Source organism: Aythya ferina (genome assembly GCF_964211825.1).
Source record: "Aythya ferina genome assembly, chromosome: 1".
Classification (NCBI taxonomy): domain Eukaryota; kingdom Metazoa; phylum Chordata; class Aves; order Anseriformes; family Anatidae; genus Aythya; species Aythya ferina.
In genome coordinates, this window is record NC_140296.1 from 69117847 (window position 1) to 69138298 (window position 20452).

General features: G+C 38.0%; 1 protein-coding gene across 2 annotated transcripts in view; it reads right to left on the reverse strand.

The window, feature by feature from the left end:
- ATP10A (ATPase phospholipid transporting 10A (putative)) overlaps positions 1-20452 on the reverse strand; it is a 111476-nt gene that overhangs the window by 23525 nt on the left and 67499 nt on the right. For both annotated transcript variants that reach the window (XM_084512153.1, XM_084512154.1), the window contains 7 exons: positions 19338-19444; positions 19106-19237; positions 16735-16868; positions 15273-15525; positions 5780-5997; positions 4188-4382; positions 2148-2709 (listed from right to left, as the gene is read on the reverse strand). In XM_084512153.1, coding sequence (XP_084368279.1) covers positions 2148-2709; positions 4188-4382; positions 5780-5997; positions 15273-15525; positions 16735-16868; positions 19106-19237; positions 19338-19444 — 1601 coding nt within the window. The remainder of the gene's footprint in view (positions 1-2147; positions 2710-4187; positions 4383-5779; positions 5998-15272; positions 15526-16734; positions 16869-19105; positions 19238-19337; positions 19445-20452) is intronic.

Genomic DNA, 20452 nt, shown 5'->3' on the forward strand with positions numbered 1-20452 from the left:
GCACAAGTATCACAAAGTCTCAAAATGCACACTTGACTTGTGTACAATTTACACATCCCTGAGGCATTAAGATAGCAAAACAAGAGCACTGGGATTAGCTGTCACATTGATGCACTTACTGGTCCATTACTTAAAAGGATAAATGCCTGAATTCTTGTAATATTTACATTTCCCCTCATGCATTCCATTATCAACAGAGAACAGAATTAAACCACAGATGGATCCAGTGATATATATATTTATAATATTCATAGCATAAGTCCTTGGAGGACCCCTCTACCTGGGGAATACCTCCCCGTAACATGAAAAAGAGGCATCTCCCTCAGGAATTTACAAACTGTCCACTAATGTTAGGATACAGCAAGCAGAGACTCTGAGTTCAATTCCATGAGTGAAGCTGTTCAAGAGAAATGTCAAACATTTTTCAGACAGATCCGCTGAAACTCACAGAATTACTGAAGCCAGCAGTGGATCAGATGGCTAGAAAATAAGGGAAACTGCTTATGAAGTTCTAGTGACTGCACTTTACATTGCTTGCTAAAGCAAAATACACTAAAATGCAGTTCATTTTGGGCTAAAAAAAAAAAGAGAAGAAGAAAAAGAAAAGCACAAACTCAAAGCATTGTTCAATTTGCTTGCCTGTGAAGATGCTGGAATCACTGTATTTGCCCAGCTATGGAATTTCCTCGCTGCTAACAACATACAGGAACCCTGCTCCTGCATTTCTGACCCACACCAACTTTTGTAATGTTGCCGTTGGTTGGTTTCTAGCTGGTCTTGTTGCCCATCTAGATCCTAGACCCACCTGAAATTTGCTCGAAAATTCTTCCACCCATTGTATCTACCATGAATGTACACAGTAGTTTCAAACATAGTCTATAATATTTTTATTTTACGGAGGTGAAAAAATATTTGAGACTTGGCATAAAATAATCATTTCATTTTAATGCTCAGTTCTCATTCTGAGAACTCATTCCCAAACAGTGTTTTCCAGGTATGTTATTAGTACTTCTTCTCAGTACTCCAAATTCTCTCAGTTCTTTAGAGGGAAACAAGTTTCCAAAGATGCTGTATGTACCTTCTGTGATATCAGATCTTTACCAGAAAATTATTCATGAATACTTTGTTGTTAGTTAAGGACAAGTTGTTCTTAATTTTTTGGCTGTGCTTTGATTTATGTCGCTGTAAACAGAAAAGTAATGCCAACATTTTTCTGTATTTCATTAAACTAAAATTACACAGTATAAGCCTTTCACAATTGTTTACTCCAGCTAATGTCAATGTAACCACAAAGTCAATGCACTAGTGACACACAGGAAGCACCTCTAGCACTTTCGGGTTCTGTCCATTCATACTGGGGTAACCCTTAAACACTCGATTAAATTCAGTGTGGAACATGCAGTAAATTAGATGCAAACTGATTCATGCGAACTGACGCCCCTGTGTTTCCGCTAACTTCTGAAATCTTACAGGGTTCTTCTTGAATCTAACCCACTACGATTAGCAGCTATTTAGAGTTGTCCCTGTTTCAGGTGACATCTGGGTGCTTCAGACTTTAGGGAAGTAGTCCATGGTCACCTGTTCCCAGCTACACGTCTGTTCTATCTGACCCCAAAATTTCTCATCTGAACAGCATCTCTCCTTATTTTGCCACTATCTTTCTGTTCTGATGTCCGATTATTAGCATCATTGTCAAACGCAATACAAAAACTTTGATTTATGCAAACATATTATAACAAAAGGAGGTAAAGATTCACAGATTAAACACATAGGGGAGCTGGAGTAGGAACCGCTTGAGTTTCATATAAAATACTGAAATAGCCAAGCACCGCCAGGCAAGTTTTTCTGAAGAAATTTGCTTTGGCAGAGTTTCAAGAAATAATAGTTTCAAAATAAAGTTTGCTAGTCGAAGTTCTTGTACAGTAATTATTTTAACTAATTCTTGTAAGGTAAAGAACCAGTAATTTGTTACAGAAAATTTGCTGTAATAACAAAGTATTATAAAAGAAGAGAGATGGCTGCCATTCTACCATTCCCTGTATTCACAACAAAAGCAGGCAGGTCTACATGCTAGAGCAGGCAGTAAGACGTGAGTTTTCAGCACTAAAGCAGAACCACCTCCCCCAGGCCCCAAAGGAGAGACATACCTGAAGAACAGGGTAGAAGAAGATCCATAATAACTGAATCTGCTCCTTTAGTGTAAACATTTATCTCATCTGTGAGAGGATGTCTGACCACTACTGACATCCTCTTCCTGATGGAATCAAAGCCCAACGTATGTAATACTTCAAAGTTTAATGTTCCCAGGTGAGGTAGCTCCACTGATACCTGGTCAGACAGCCTTCCAACCAGAGAACAGTTATATGCCCTTGCTGCATAGACGAGAGCAGCTTCATCTGGACTCTCTGCTTCATAACGGAGTTCTCCTTCCTCAGGTCCACTCCCTACAGGTGTCCTGCCTTGCTGGGAGCTGTAGCCATTGTTATTCATCTGTGCAGAGTATGCCAGCTTCTCTTCCAGTTTTAATAAAGTGCTCTCAGTAGATGTAGACGAAAGAACACTTAAACCACATCTGTGCATTGATTTATTTGTAGCTAGACTAGATGAACTGCTGCTGTTAGATCCAGAGGTCAAGCGACTGGGAGTGAATCTTCGGATGAAGTCTTCTATGGTTTTTACTGGAGATTTTAGTTCAAATCGATCTCTAACCTTAAGAAGCAAGAAACAAACCAATGAACAAAACCTAAAGAAAAGTTGTACAAGAATTTAGAAAGTGACATTCAGTCTAAGGAGCTCCAACTTAAGAAGGGAATCTCTTTGAGGGCAGAAAGTAATGGCATTTGTCATTTGAGAAGGGAAAGTAAATGGACAAAACTGACTTATTAGCAAAAAAAACAACAAAACCAAAACTATAAACCTAAAACTTCAGAATTGTGTCTCCTTGTGAAAGTATGTATGCTTGCATTTAAAATATCAGTTCTCCTTTCACCTCCTCAGATATGACTAATGTACAGACAATCAGTGTTGGACCACTACCAGTAGTACATACTGAAAGGCTATTGTTAGCAGGAAGCATTGGCATTCTTTGTGCATATTTGGTGAAGGTAGTAAAAAATACGCTAACGCCAGAGTTTTCTTTTGAGAAGTGTGGTACCAGAAAAGTTTTATGAGAATATTCCAATGTCAGTGATGTCTTCAGTAGCAATATATTATAAATAACTTCTACTGTCTTCTCTTTTACCTTCAGTTCACTTCACTTTATCACTTACCTTAGTTTATTTAAATCCTTTATACAATGCTATTAACTGTAATAGCACATTCATAGTAATATATTTTCAATTATTGCATAATAGTGTAGCATTCCTAAAGCAGCAGAATTTAGCATTCTCCAATTGCTTCCCTGGCACAAAACCATGTGATCTTGCAGACTAGTTCAATTTTTATTCCAATTTGGAACAGAAACAGATCTCAGAATTTTCTCCAGAATGGAAATTCCAGCTGTGGGCTAGCTTTAACACTACATTCCACTATAGCTTTGTCTTACAGATCATCTTGGGATTGCATTGTTGAAGTCCTTATTCATCAGCAATACTGGTTTAAGCCAATTCAAGCATTAGTGATCATTATTTCTCACAATGAGCTAAAGATGCATCTTTTACACAGTTTGAAAGATTTAAGCAATGTTTCTCAAGCATATTCTCTTTTAAAACTTTTTTTTTTTAAAAAAAAAACACAAACATCTGACCCTTTTCTTAATTTAATCCATATTTACAAAACATGCACTGACAGCTTATATTCTTTTCTGGGAAGCCTTGCATATTTACAAATTTGTTTCCACACAGACTTAAATACTTACATATATACATATACGTGTATATATATATTTATCAATTAAGTTACAGTACATGAACTCAGGAAATTTTCAGAAGTATCTTCAAATTATAAATGCTTATATATATATATATAAGCATTTCTTACCCTGAAGGTAAATGAAATAGTCAACTTGCTTCATGTAACCAATACTTGACTGAACCTGCTCATTCACACTGCACTTCTAGGAATCATCTCGCAACTAGTTCTAGTTGTTTCTCACTAGAACAAGCAATTTTCACATCTCCCTCTTAAGAGATAAATTAGTATCAGTAGAAGTGACCCTTAAACTCTGTTTTGCAGTTTCTTTAACCTACCTTCTGGCGGGGCTGATTTGGTGCAGTAACCACAACTGTATTGCATATAGTCAAAGCGATGAAGAAGTCAAAAATGTCACATAGCTCTGGACTCAGATGGGATAATGGCTGTTCGTGGCTCCTCATGATCTCCAGATGCTTCGCACATTCATTCACCTTTTCTAACAAGCGAGGATCTGGTGTGATATCCTTCTCCTAATAATAAATAGCAGTGATTAGTATCATTGACTCTGCAAGTTTCCAAAGCAGCATCAAGCAATCAAAGAGTCCAAAACAGTGTCAACACCAAGAGTTTTATGGTGGCCTCATACCACAGAGTGGAGGTGGAGAGGACTGTAGTACACCCATTCTAGACAATAAACAGTTAATAATAAGGCTACTGATAGAAATGGAAATGTGAGTAACTGTGTTGTCAGCTTTTTTCCCTACTAATTATACTGGATAATTATACTGGCAATATTCATCTACTTTAGGAGTAGTGGACAGGGGAAGAGTTACACAGTAATATTCCTCTGCCTGGTGGATTGTTTGTTAGAGATCAGATTCTATCCACACATTTGCGAGCACTTTGTGCTTTTTTTATACAGAAACACAGAGCACTTTCTACTCTTATTTCATCAGCACTTTACACTTCTTTCATCTATTTCTTATCAGAGCAAACTCTGGTATTTCTTAAGATACCAGGATGCTAGGATACAAAAGGCTAATAGATAAATCGAACTAAGGCTTTTTCTTCAGTAGAATTTTATTTTATCTGCCGATGCTCAGCAGCTGATGAATATGAGCAACCACTGAACCACGTGTGCAAAAAGTACAGCTTCAAATTGTACTGAAAGAACTTACTCTTGACTGAAATCGTGAAGTTCCACCACTGCAAACAGCATCTTTCTTTGCCCATATTCATAGTTTGTTTTGAGGGTGGATTTGTGTCAACAGTACAACAATACAAATCCCTAGATAGAGAAGACTTGGCTTCTCTGCTCTCCTATTATGATTCAGCTCAGGCAAAATTTCCATGGAATTACAATAGCATAAAATAAATTAACCAAAGCAAAGTTGTAAGGACACAAATTCACCAGCATTTGAAACATAAAGTTTTTTTTTTCTTTTTTTTTTTTTAATACATGTGCAATCCACTGATATTCTTGAATCACAATAAAAATTATGCTGTTGTGTATGTCAGCAGTGTCTAAGAATGGAGCACTGCAGTCCAGCACTTGTTAGTTTTAAAACTCTCTGTCAAAAAATAAAAGGAGAGGCATAAGCAGAGCAATTAGAATCCGTTATCTCCAACCCTATGCTACTCTCAGCCTCTGTAAATAAAGGGGAGGCATACATTTTCTTTTCAAAATCAAAAACAAAGGTTTCAGATTCTCTTTGCCTTTAGATTGTTCCTACAGAGAAGGTATTTAGATAAGATCTATGGCTGCATTTGGTTGTTTTTGTATAAACTCTAAGTCCAGAAGAAAAAATGCCAAGATGAAATCTATGAGAGGTACGCAATGCACCACAGCTTTCTTTATCTTTCCCTTTTCAGGACATTGTTCTGCTAAAAAATACAGGACGCTGCACATTTAGTTCTTACGACTTACCATTGGGCTACTGAATGCAGTATGCTTCGAGAGTATGCTTGCTCTTTTCGCTTCAGCTCTGCTACCAGTGCGGCGGTGGGTTTTGGTACTCTGGCTTCTGTGGACTACTTTGATGCTCTGATGGCTGCAGATACTGTCACGCTGGGATAAATTTCCTCCTTTGGGGGCTGCTTCTTCTTCCTCGGAATCAGGTTCTTGGTACATTGCTAACCGTTTGGCTATCAGGAAAAATACACATTGCATATGTTAAACGTGGCTGAGAAGGAGGGAAAAGGGACATGCTGACTTTGTCGAAGCGATCTGGTTTTACTCTTATACTGTGCTTTCCCAGTGAGAATGAATGATTCCATTATCAGGGGATAACAACGTCCTAATTGCCTGGTAGTATCTAAGGGAGGATGCAGATAACATAATGAGAAATGTGATGCAATGCACGGCCTCCCTCATCATCACACTCTCCGCGAGGCAGTTAAGACTCTGTGGTAACTCTCTGCGCTCCCGAAGACTATTCCACAACTCAGCTTGATGAAATCAGCCAAATAATAGGGATTTCACTGCAGTCTGAGACGGAACTAAACAATCCAGAAAACTTTCTTGTTCTTCCCAACAGCATATGGAAATTTCGCCGAGTATTTTCCAGCAAAAATGTCACATCTATCCAACTGCAGTTAGCTGACAACCAGAGTGTCCAGCATCTACCCTCCAAGCATGCCTACAGAGCACGACTTGCTCAGACTGTGTGAAAGCCTTGCTCCAAGTCAGGTCCATCTGCTGCAGAGGGGAGATGTGAACCCAGATGCCTGATTCCCATTCTACTACAAAAAGCACCCTGGGGTCTGTCCCCTCCCCTGTGACTGGCATGACAGAGGGAGCAATGCCACACGCGGTACCACACTTACTGTACCTTCAACTGCTGTACATGCACAGAATGAGCCCATTTTTCCAAATGAGGCATTTCAGAGGAGTACTTTGCTAGTCAAGACTCCAGCTACAACAATTACAGTTAGAAACCAATCCAGGCATCTCGATGTGTAGAAGATAAAAATGAAGCAGAAGGAAAAGGTGTGAAAGAGCTGTGCAATCCAGCCCATCTAATAACAGCTTCCATTTAGTTGTAACTGATGTATAACATATTTTTCCATTCCTAAAGATCACGGGCGCTTAATAGCCTAGGTTATTCATTAGACAGGCACATGCCGTTTTAACAGGTACCTATTTATTCCTTCATTAGGTATTCATTGAAAAGCCTCTCATTATACTCTCAAAATAATCCACACTATGCAGATGTACAGTACAAGTTACATACTTGTGGCTCTGCTCTGTTTCGGTTCCCTAGTGTAACAAATTAGATTTCCTAAAGTCAAATGATAAATCACTAGCATGTAAGTTAATTATTCAGGCTTTTAACAAAAAAAAAAAAAAAAAAATTGCACATGAAGATTTTTCTTTCGAAATATTTCCTGGGAAAAAAAAGCTTGTATCACATACAGTGCATTTGGCATGGGATCATTTTAATGTGGCTAGCTTTATGATCAAAGAAAAACCCATCCTTGCCATCCGCTGTAATTTTCAAACATGTTTTAGCTGTCAGAAGGTGGTCAGAGGCATTGAAGTCGGACCACACACAGTATCTAGTGACAGCTCTACCAGTACAGTATCGTACATCAGAGTGTTTTTCACATCTATTTGGAACGTGTTCAGGCTCTGTCTGAAACGCGGGAGCTGGGAGAGGTTCCCAGTTCCTGGCTGTAAATACACACCCAGGCCTTGCTCTGACTGTGTGCCTAGAGCAGTCTGGAGTATGCAACACCCTTAGATTTTGCTGGAAGAAAATTCAGACCATGGAGGTAGGAAGGGCCACAGTGCTTCTGGAGACATGGAGAGCAGAGTTCAGGGCACACTGCAGATAAGTTTTGCCCCATAGCTCATATACAGCCCGAGAGGCTGGACCTTGAGATTTACGTAGACCAACTGGATGATTGAGGAGGTTCCTTCATTAGCATTATTTGGAGTGATTCATGCTCCTCTGTGTTATGTGATGGGAAAGAGGTTGAGCAACAGCACCTCCAGTGCTGTGAGGGCAGCTGCTCCGTGAGCCACACAGTTGCACACAGAAGAGCACAGCACCACTGGCTTCTCCTTTCACTGCCCACCTTGTCCTTTGATGCGAATGACGAAACCTAGAAGACAGCTCAAAAAATGAGGGTTTATGGTCTTCTTGGCCCTTCTGTTGTATGGTAATGGGCTGCATGGAAATAAAATTCACTTCACCCACACAGGCTGCTCCCTGGGACTTGTTGCGTGTGCAACAAAATGGCAGCACAAAATGGACCTGCTCCATCACTCACGCTCACTAATTCTCACCTTCTTCTGCTCTGTAAGCCTCTATGCATTTTCCCAGTGGAACTGCAGATCCCTACTTGTGAATTTAATCCAACAGCTCATAGGTTTGCCTGTATCAAAAGGAGCCTGCAGCGTGCCGTAAGCACCGATCCAGGCCCTCGATCAAGATGTGAGCCAGGCTGCTCAGTGGTTCTCCCAGCATCCCAGTTTCCTTCCACAGGAAACCCAGGCATGCAGAGAAGGAAAGAGCCATGCAGAAAGTAGATATAAGACTGGAATCTCATTTAACCAAGTAAAATGTAACTCTTTTGATACTGAGGCTTTTATTTCCATTTCATACCAAGGTAAGCTTGTATAAAAAAAGAAAAAAAAAAGGCCTTAGCACCTTTCAACATCTTCTCAAGTGCAGTCTTACATATTATGCAGCAAGAATTAAGAAGTTTGAAGACATAATGAAGCACAGTGCGATTGTTATGTTATGGCTAAGGTTCATAACGCTTCAACAGCGCGAAGCGTGCTTCTTTGGGAACATTCTGTTCTCTCCACCCACTCAGCCCTCTCAAATTCAGAACCTTTTCGCATGAACATTACAACCTGAAAGACATTGTTGTGGGATGCTTTTTGGTTTCAGCACTGAAAATTCATGGCCTTGATCTTTTGTCTGATAGAGAGTTTTTTATTAAGGGCAGAGACACAAACAGCTCTGAGAAGCACAGTAATGCAATTCATGAAAGTCAAATTTCACTGTCCTCTAGTTCACTTTATATTTACAGAACAAAGAAGAAAGGATAATTAATACTTATTCCATGAACTCTTTTCCATCTTTCAGGAGACAGCAGTACGCTATCAATAAAACTCCTCTCGTAGTTGATATGTATTTGAAAATAGTATTTATTTTTGTATTTAAAAAACTCTTTTATCTTATATTTTGTTGTTTTTGATTATCTTATTCAGCTGTCAAATAAATACACTTTCCATGCTACCTCTATTCTACCACGAGGCATCCATTTTAGAAGCTGATGGAGGCACCACTGCCATACAAGCAGATGTCTCACTAAGTAGAAAAGAGTGATCATGAAACTATAAAATAATTTGTTCCATGCAGAATGAAATTCCAGACCCCCCCTAGACCAGACTAATTCAGCTGTCAGTGTGTGAGCCCTAATTTCCCCACGGAAATGGGGAAATTTCGCCCCAAACCATTTGGATAAAGCTGTTACTGAGTTACCATGAAGTAAGTCTAGATGTACAGTATGTATTCGCACCACCTTATTTCCTAATTAATTTATGAGTGCAAGCTTATTTTGCTTTTAAGTGCTCTCTAGTGTCTACACAAAGAGTCGCTCAAGCAGCTAGCATGCAATAAATTTGTATGAGTGTGCTAGCATAAGCTTAACTTAGTTTACTTTGCAAGATCTTCCTCGTAAAGAAAGTCTTGAGATTAGAAAACACCAACATTTTCCATCTTCTCTCCTCTTGGCAACCCCAGGGGCTTGAAAAGAATAACCTTAAGTCTTTTATTAAGGACTCTTTACTCCACTTAGAAATGGAGATTATCCTTATTCCTCTAGAGATTTTCCAGAGAAATTGTTAGTATAGATATACGCTTAGAAGAAAGTATTACCTTTCTCTAAATCTGTCCATCATGAATTATTCTGTGTTCCATAGGAGTTTAAAATACAGCACTCCCTATTTATTTGGTTCTACATCTGCTGGCCCTGGTTCTCTCCACAGTCTCCAATTACATTTTTTCAGAAAGCAATAACAAATGTAAAGAGAAACTACAGGCAAGCTACAAAGAGTGCCTGAAGCACCCGGTCCTCTTAATAGTTTTGATCTTTCTGGAGAAAACCTAAATGGACTATCCTGATTTCTGAAGGCTATCAAATTGAAAAGAAAGGCAGAGGAGCAGTCCCTTTGGAAGCAACAGCCACATTTAGGGAAAAGGCTTTATTGATTTTTATTTATTTATGTACTTAGTAAATTCAACTTTTTAGTAAATTCAATTTATTTAGTAAACTCCAGTGTGGCTAGAATGTGCAGTCTATGTCTTTTGATTAATAAGAAAGTTCCACCACAAAACAGTCCCACAAACTAAGAAAAAGATTTTTCCACATAATGCTCTTTCCTATGAAAAGTAGTTGTTGAACAATCTTCAGCATGAAAAAATAAAGTACAGACAGAAACTTCTTCCTTCTTAAATTCAGTGACTAAGAAACTTTGCTAGCCAAAGGAAAATCACCGGGGTTTTCACCATTTGCCTTCAAAAACGTATACACTTATCTTTTTCTTACATTCTCTAGAATTTTCTCAGTCATTGGAAGGAAGTGAGAAGAATGCAAAGATTGAAAAAAATATTTTTTTCACAATTGTGTGGTTGCATTTGTGGAGCTTCAACTTGTGTTTTGTCAAAAGTTCCATACAATGGGTGGCCAAAACTAGAAAAACAGAGATCACACCCCATAGACAAGAAGCAATTCATTTAGCATTTGGAAAACATCTAGGACAAATGTCAGGCCAAGAGCATCTGGTTGTAGCTAAATCATATAATGACTTTCACAAGCACAGTCAGCTTTTGGGCACCTACTCTCCCTGGGATCAGCAGATAGACTTGGGCCATGTCCAGTTTCTGGAATTGTTAGAAGCTGCAGACTAGCCCGAAAGAAAGAGCTGTGGTATGGCAACGTAGCTTTACATAAAGGGCAACAACTCCTTGTTTTTTGGTGCTAGCATTCTTTTGGGCTAGGAGGAAGTACTTGATTAGAAGAGTAATTTTTTTTTTTTTGGTGGTGTGGCATTCCTTTGCAGAATCACCTTATTGTGGAAGTGGCACACAGCAAGGTGTTAGCTTTAAGAAGTAAGAGATAGATACCACTCCATCCACTTCTGGGATTAAACCAGAGTATAGTGCCAATGGGTATTCCATAAATGCTGAGGACATTGATGAATTGGACAATCATTCTTCCACTCAGAAAGGTCCATGACATATCCTGCTCCTGAATTAACAAATTCCAAACCAAGGAGAGCCATTGAAGGAAACAAGATTTGAGAAAACACGTAACACAGATATGAGATGGGAATTCTCTTCACCTGTATTTAAAATCCTAAAGCACACAGAAAATGCCATGTCATATACAATAAATCTAAATGTCTAGAACAAGTATGATGAGCTACATCCTACAAATGATCAATTTTCTCCATTAACTATAAAGTTACTAGATGTCTATCTTCCACATAAATATCTAAAATTAGGTAACAAGGATCCCATCCCTTTCAACATAGTCTCCACAAGGCCCACTGATCAGTTTGATCCTGATCAGTGCATATTCCATCACCAAAACATTATAGGTGAGTTCAACAATGATGAATATTTGCTAGAGTTCACATTGTGGAACAGCTGCCAAGCACGCTCACACCTTCTCTCTCAGCTTTCACATGTGTTCCTGGATCCTCTTTGGTGCTAAGCTCTCACATAGCAGTACCCATGAGTAATACTCTGTACTGTCTCCAGTTGGCTAGGAGATTCTGTCCCACGCTGGTGGAATTTACTGGCCTCTGTTATTCATGGTTTTGTCACCTCTTGTCTAGACTAAAACAATACAGTATCCTTGGGCATAGTGCCATCAGCCCCAGAAGAAACATAGAGCCAGTGCAAAATTCTGCAGGAAAATGTCTCCTCCAGCAAATTCATGAAAACTGTCCCTTGCTTCCTACACTGCCTAAAAAAGTATCAGGTCTTTTTCATTTTTTTTTTCTTTTAGAAACATTTGAATTGCTTCAACCCTGCATGAGGTCCACATAAGCCTCTGTGATGAAAACCATGATTAATATGCCCACTTTTGATGGAAAACAGAACTCTTCCCCGTAATCATAAAGCTCACCTTTTACATGGTGAATTATGTGACTCCGTGGAACAAATTTCCAAAGAAAATAAGGACACTCCCACCACTCAAAAAAAAGACATGCCTCCTCAAAATGCCAAACCTAACAGCACAGTTTATGCCTTTTAAGCAGCCCTTGAATCAACACAAATTGCACACTGCACAAAGGGAGAAGAAGAAGGGGAATGAACAAGCTATGTATGCATAACGAATGTCACACATTGCTTAATACACTAGTGATAGGAACTCAGATATGGTGATGATAACTGAGGGATGCCAATGACTGTAGAACAGAAAAGAATGGGATAACTGTTCACAGCAAAATAAATTTTATGGAGAAAAACTTACAATGTAGCACGCATAAAATTTCTGAAGGCTATGTACAATCTGTTGATTAAGCAATTAACAGATATATAGCAGTCCTAGATTATGCTGAAAAAATACTTCAGCAGAAAATTCAAGTTCCAATGTGAGGAAATTTCAGACCTCAATCTGCCACCATGGGCATGAGTTTCCCCCTGACTGTGTATGCATGGCTGAACCTCAGAATACAGGGGCTTGAGATGACTTTAGAGTAAAAATTGCCAGAACGCTACATCTTAGCTTTATTCTTGGATATGGCTGAATGGAACTGTTCTGACTGAAATTTCTCCCCCAGAACTCATGCCCGAGGCAGACAGCTAGTGTGGAAAACTTTAACCAAACAGTTAAAAGGTTTGTAAAACTATCCATAGCTGAAAACCGGATCTTAGCATGGGAAGGGTCAAGCAACTGTAATAACAGGCACTGCTACCCAGCCACAGCAGAATAACAAACTTAGGCCAAAGAGCTCAGAACAAGTATATTTCCATCCTGAATAATCTGCTTTTATAGTAGAAAATGACTTGTTATCTTCAGCTTTTGGATCTTGACCTGTGTACAGCAATTTTAAATTCAGTTCTACATCTGAAAGACTACTCAGAGTTTGATCCCTAGTAACAAATCACTATGCCTGAATAATTACTCAGACAAGTGAAGAAAGGCACAGATCATCTTTGAAATGGATGAGAAAAGGTAGATGCATTTTATTTGGTTTTCTTGCATATATTGTGTCCCCAAATCACTTGCCAAGTGAGAGAGTTTAGAATTTTCTAATTCATGAAATCTTCAGTAAAGCCTCAGGAGGGGAGCTGGATGGCATCCAGCAGTTAAAACATATGTCCCAAAACCTCAGAGGGGAATTCAGATACTCTAGTGTAAGACACAGAAAAGCTGCCGACAAATCATTTGCAATTAAGCACAGAGCAATGAAATGTTATTGATTCTCTTACTAAAAAGGAATCAGCTGTGATAGACATCTTACTATATATCTAAACAAAAAGATTTCAACAACAGAGAAGATAAGAGATGGTTAGAAAATCAGACTGAAGAGCAGCTCACAAAAGACTTGAATGAAGAATAATTTTTATTCCTTAGTTATAGGGAACAAAAGCAGTAGAAATGATCCCAATTTAAGCATAAAATGGCAGAGAGAGTTCTATTTTTTGTAGAAGAGAAAAAATAAATAAAGTACCAATTTTAAAATTATGTCTGTAATTTTATACCAAATGGAGTTACAAGTAGACCAAACATAGAGGTAAGTGAAAGGATTGACAGAAAAAAAGAATCAATTAGTTTATTCTAGGTATTTAACTGATAATTTTGTTTGTAGTGAATTTCACACTGCTTTTGTTAATATTTATATTATAACCTGAAATTAATAGATGAAAGCATGCACAAACTTAGATTTCTGTTAAATGCATTACATTTGAAGAAAAAAGGATCTGAAAGTCAAGATTCAAATTCAAGAGCCTGAGTTCAGCCTCCACAATGGCTGATGCTCTTAAACTCATAAAAATACCCTTTCTGCACTGTTTTAGTTGGCAGTACCATCATCGTTCCTCCAAGGAACACAGTACATTCTGAAATTAGTATAAACAAGCAAACAAGCAATGGCAAAGAAGAAAAAAAGAATGAATATTGAGTGTCACATCTCGGAGTCCAGAAACATACTCTTAATTCTAACTCTTCTTTCTTTCTTTCTTACCTACAGTACAGAGATAAGAAATGATAGCCTCTCCCTACTTCAGTTCTTATTTCTGTGACACTGGGGTAATAATACTACCCCCCCCCCCCCTTTTTTTTGAATGCCTTAAATATAAGGTGTCAGTACTAGAGAAAAAAAAGAACAATCCTTGTATAATCCAAAGCGTCAAAACATCTTTTACTACCTTGGAATATTCTGAACTTTTTAAAGCATGTTTTAGATTTTCCAGTCTATTTGATTATTTCTCTTATTCTAGGTACTTTTTGTACGCTTAACTTCCCTAATGGCCTTCAAGAAAACTTTCTGATCAGTGATTTTAAAATGTTCTGCATATTAAGAAACTTAATTTTTGCAATTAGAAATGCAAAACTGTAGGTATTGATATTGCTTGGTACACAGATGGAGTTTGATTGGAAGAGTTAAGATTTGTTACATAACAAACAATAAACGTTAGAGGAAAACAGCTTAAAAAAACACAAAACAAAACAAAACAACAACAGGAATTCACTTTGTTATTTTAAGAGGGTGATGAGAAGACACAGGGATGACCACCCTCACCTTCCCTTGTGACAAAGAACAGCTTTTTAACGTTTCAAAGGTCTGATACTTGTGCACATTCTCTCAAGTGCAATGTTCCCATAGCACTGGAGGTATTTTAACACAGACACCTGTCATGAAGGAGCACTGAAAAGAATCTGATAAAGGTAACATAAAATATGCTATTAGATGAGATTATGTTTCCTGTGAATATGAAAGCAGAAGCTTTGTTTATGTTCTGTTCTCAGCACACAAGGATAACCTCATTCCAGGTATTCAATCAGACATTAATCTGGCTGTGTGCTTAAAGCTGGTATTTTACATAGTATATTCAAGCAAACTGTTGTGTATCGTCAGCACTATTCAATTTGCTTAAATTAGCCATGCGCTCAAGTGCTTTACTAAATCAGGAGCTAAAGCTGGAAGCCCTAACTGCCTCGATGCCGTACTGTGGATGTTACAGAACGTTTTGATAAGATTGTCATTGCTAGCTGAACACAGCCATCAAATTATAATAACTTGAAAACAGCTATTATGGAGTCTGCCGAGAAGATGCATGCAATTTCTTTTATTTTTCTCTTTGATTTAAGATTACAGCAATTTTTTAATCTACTTCAGATTGCACCAAAGTACGGCAGTTAGATAGAAAACAAGATCGTGAGCTCACCATTATCATCATGGGAATACTCTATTCCAGAAACAGTGCATCTTCGGAAAACCATCTTGTTTTCAGTAAGCGTCCCAGTCTTGTCTGAAAAGATAAACTGCACCTGACCTAAGTCTTCTGTGATATTTAAAGCTCGGCACTGCAGCTGAGTGTCTGTTTCTTCATCGTATAAATCTTTATCTTGATGAATAAAGTATACTTGGCAGATTTTAACTATTTCAATGGACACATATAAAGAAATTGGAATCATAACCTGGAATACACAAAAAGAAAGTGAATTAGGAGGAGACAAGCAAGGATACTCTGAATTAATAAAATCTAATTTGGCAGTGGACAGAACACGAAGAGACTATGTACTTTAAACATCTACTGTAAACTTATTAACACGTTTGAAAAAAGTATATTTATAGAGCTAGATTAAGAAAACCTACAATGAATTGCAGATCTGAAATACATTATTATGTAAATACATTATTATTATTATTATAGCAAATATTTTTGGGTCTTTTAAGTTGAGCCTGAAACTAACCAGGAAAACAAAACAAAATAAAATAAAACAGCATGGTCAGAGTCCTGTAAATGTGATATTTTATATTTAAAAAACAGAATAATTTTATTCTGCATAAATAATAGACTGTTTACAAATTCACTTTGCAGCAGTAAGAGAATCAAAATGAGAATTGTAAAGCTTTCCACAGGAACAATCACTTTGGCCATGGCTTTTGCACTGCAGGTAATCTGAATGAAGAACACATTCTTTAGCTGCTGAAGAAAGAGATGTGAGAAGCGTCTCCAGAGAAGATTATCAGCTGTTTACTAAAGATTGTCAAAGATCCATGAAATACCTATCTTGTACTTGAGTTTTCCCTCCAGATATTTATTCAGCTGATATGAAGTTGTTAAGAAGCACGTTTTTTGAAAGTGGCTAAAGAAGTATGCAACCTATGTTCATACCAGGACAGTGTACCCAAAGTGGCATCCTGAACCTCTGATGTGTTGTTCCACAGTGGGTGGATGTGAAGCATAAAGCTTGTTTTATCCCAGGAGGATCCATTGCATCCTCTCTCTTCCTACTTTTCTTAATAAAATAGAATCAAATAGACCTGAGTCTTTTGCGGAAGGTTGGATTTCAGATGGTTTCCTTCTTGAAGACCAGTGTGCAGTTCTGACAGCTTATCAGTTTGTATGACAGTGTTTGACAGTGTTCGGTTTGTTTATTTTTAAGAAAAGTTCTCATCTTTTTACCACGGAGTAGACCGTATCTTTCTTTGGTTTAGATTTCTGGTTATATATTATCACATTCCCTGTGGATAAAATTTAAAGTGACTACATGTTTAGTATTAATTTTAGTACTTGATTAGCTTCTCACATGCCTTAGTTGTAGAAAGGGTACTACACACACTGCACATTTATACCTTTATTACAGAATGAACACAGGTGACGTTATATACAACTCAGATACCTGAAAAACTATGATCGCTGTCAGAAATAAATACACGGAAGCTAAAACAGGAGACAAGTATTTGCCATCAGGCCCTGGAACATCAAAAACTGGTTTCTTCTTCTCACCATATTGCCATACCCATAGGCCATGACCTGTAGAAGAGTTGAAAGAGAGAAAGATCCATAACTCAAAGAAAAAAGGTTCATGATACAAATTTGTCCTTAGAGATGAGTGAGATGAGTTACATAGGAAATTGATACTTGTTTTCAGCTACTCTCTCTGTCTTGAAAGTGGTCCCAAAGATATTATTATTATTATTATTGTTATTGTTATTATTATTATTATTTTATTATTATTATTTTTTACAGGGGTTTCAGATTTTGGAAAGGTATTTGTTTGGCATTAAGGATGGCATTTAAGAGTCACTTACTGTAACTTTATCCAAAAAAAGCAATCTGGCTAGTCTAAATTATTAGTTTAAGCTTTGACTAGCAGCAGAGCCAACAGCAGTGAAGCTGAGGAACTAAGAACAGAAGAAATTTAGAGTCTTGCCAAAAGCCTTTTTTTATCTATCATGCTGGTAACTACATAAAGATAAGGATATTATTATTTTGGGAAAAGCACATTCTTGTTAAAGATAGAAAGTTGCCTTTTTAAGTAGAGTGCTAGGATTTGCAGCCAGTATCTTCTGGAAGACCCCCAAGAGATCTAAAGTGGTTTGCCTGATGTTTTAGGGTTAAAACCAAAGTATAATTCCCCCACCATAATATGCCTTCAGATTGTCTTCACAGCATGTCAAAAATCAGCAGAAGAGGACAAAGGCCTACTTTAAAAGTAATCTTTTGAAAGGCACATTTTACTAGGTTTTACACTTTCCTTTACATCTTGATACAATAAAACAGCATTGAACTCTTGAAAAATAAAAACAATACTTAAGCCAAGTAAGAAAACTGTTTTGTCCTTGTGCTACCAATACGAGCATATCATCGGACTGATGTCTATATTTTTATTCTTCAGAGCAAAAATTGAACTCCCACACTTAGAATGACCTACATCAAGACTTGTTTTATAAATATCCTGATTCAGATTTCCTCCACTTACGCTGTCTTGACAGGAGGCACAGAAGTTGCCTGACTCTTACAGAACGCAGCTTTGCGCGCCTGAAGCACCAGGCACCTCTGGTTTTGAAGCACTCAAGCAAACCTCTTCCCAGCTTTATGTGGCTCCTACCACCTCCAGCGGTTTGCTTTGGCCCTCTGCTGGTGGTTTCTGTCCTCGGAGCAGATGTGCCAGAGCAGATGATGCCACGTGTGTCACCTACCGTGTGCCACCTCCTCCCATTTGCATTCATGCAGCCCAGGAGTCACAGCTGTAGTGAAGCCACGGTGGCACACAGCCTGCTGCCACTGCTCTGGGGACATCGCCTCTGCTGCAGTGGCAGAGGGGACAGCTGCAGGCAGGGACTCCCTGCAATTAAGCCCACTGCAGCACTTCTCCCCCATGCTGAGATGCTACACACGAGTGTCTTGAACTCAATGCAAACAAATACCCTGACTGATTCACAGCTGGAAAAACTCATCTTTAAGCAGTATTTAACAATACCTGGAAAAAGGCATACTGAGACTTATTAAAAAGGCAAAGGATTGTTATTAAACTCCACGGTGGTTGTTAGGAAACATTCTGGTGTTTCTGCAGCATGACTCACACACAAACATTAGAGAACACACAAACATGAAGGATATGGAATTCATATGCAATATATTAACAATCATTTTGAGTGCCAAATGTAAAACTCAATTCTTTCTCACAAGTGAACAGAAAAACAGCCTGCAGAGTATTAACCTGAACCTCAGCATTTCCTTAAACACTCCAGGAAGTCTAGAGGGTTTTCTAATTGGATTTATGCAGATTTAGACTTTTATGTATTTCTTTGGGTTTAAAGCTGCCGCCTTAGGGACAGTGCATAAATGTTGTACGCTGTGCCCTTGATTTAATAAACAGTACTGGGGAATAGAACTGTGCTAATTATGTTTATTCTCTGCTCATAAATTACTTTGTTGACTGATTAATGGCATGTTATGCTCTACCACCTGTAATTCTGAGGGCACTGCTTATAAAGTGGCTTCTTTTTGACTTGACATTTTTGGAGGTGGTAAAATCTACGCATTCAGATCTCTGGTACTAAGAGCATATATTTGATCGATACTAGGAAACTAATGGGACTGTGTATCAATACATCTTGATTTCAAGGAAACACAACCAAAATTGGATAGTATGGAGGCAGCTATACAGATTTCATGCTCTGGCATATACACGTTTTTGGTACAGCTAAGTACATGAATCCCAAGTGAGTCTGACACTTAAGTTTCTATTTTTAAAGAGTACTTACCAATGGCAGAAAACAGACACATGATTAAAAGTATGAGGATACACCAAAGGACATCAGCATTCATCTGTCTTTCAAGCTTACTGCGCTTGTAACGGGGTCCATTATTATTTAATAAAGCTTTGGTCTCATGCCCTGCAAAAGCAATTGCATTATGTAATAGGGATTTCTGTTAGTGTTTCAAGGAAACTATGGAGAGACAGTATGCATAGTCAGACCGAGAAACAACTTTTACCTGCGTAGATTACAATTCCTGCAACTTCTTCTGTATTTCTAATAGTGCATCCACGTAACAAAAGATTTTCTTTGAACAGTCCATCTTTTTTTCCATTTTTATGTATGCTGCAGAAAATTTAAAAAGAGAACAAAGCAGAACATATCAAAACATTAGGCTTGTTAAATCACACTACTTTGTAATATAAGCCCAGGAAGCATCTTCAAATTTTAAGAAGTTTTGTCACCCTGACTGTGAAATATTTCCTTATATCTTCCTCCTGGGAAGATCCTCTGACAGACTTTGAAAACTGAGAATACCTACCCAGGAATCCCAGACATGCAGCAGCCCAGCTGGAGTAGTACTAGTTGCTCTGGCTAGGCTGTGGGATATACAAATGGGATATAGAAATGTACTGGACATACGTTCACTAGCAATACGAAGGCCAAATCTACACCACGTGTGTAGGCAATCTAATGTTTTGAAAATACATTGAACCTTCTGTGCTTGTACAGATTGCCCGTGCACAGTTGTGAATGTTCAGTAATAGTAAAACCAATCCATCTAAGAGTAGTTGTGTAGTCAGTAACATTTATATGGTATTCACATGTTTTTATCAAAGAAATCCCAAAACGAAATATTGGGAAATTGGGAAAAGGCAGTGCTTCAGAAGCAGTGACACTAAGGAAGATGTGCCAGGAATAATACATGTCAGTTCAGTGATAAAGAAAGGAAAACATATCCATGTGCTCATCAGTGAGAACAAGACAGATTCTTTTCAGAAGTGTCTCACTGTCTAAGAAAGAAGAGGGCATGCGCCCTGATGATTCCTGTTGATGTGCACATGTGAAAATCAGAAAGTTACATTTCCACTGCAACTTCTGCTATGTATGGATGGAGTAACTTAAATTTCAGTTGTCAGAGAACTACAGAAAACAGCCTTATGAGAATTAACTGTCACAAGTGAAATTACAACAATAGTAACAACAATTAAAACATAGCATCACAATGTTTTATTAGGTAAAAAAAAAAAAAGAAAAATCAAATAATCCTTTCAGACCTTGTCTGCATGAGTAAAATTTAATTTAACAGACTGCAGTATCCTAATGCCTCAGAGCACATTAAAGCAATCTGAA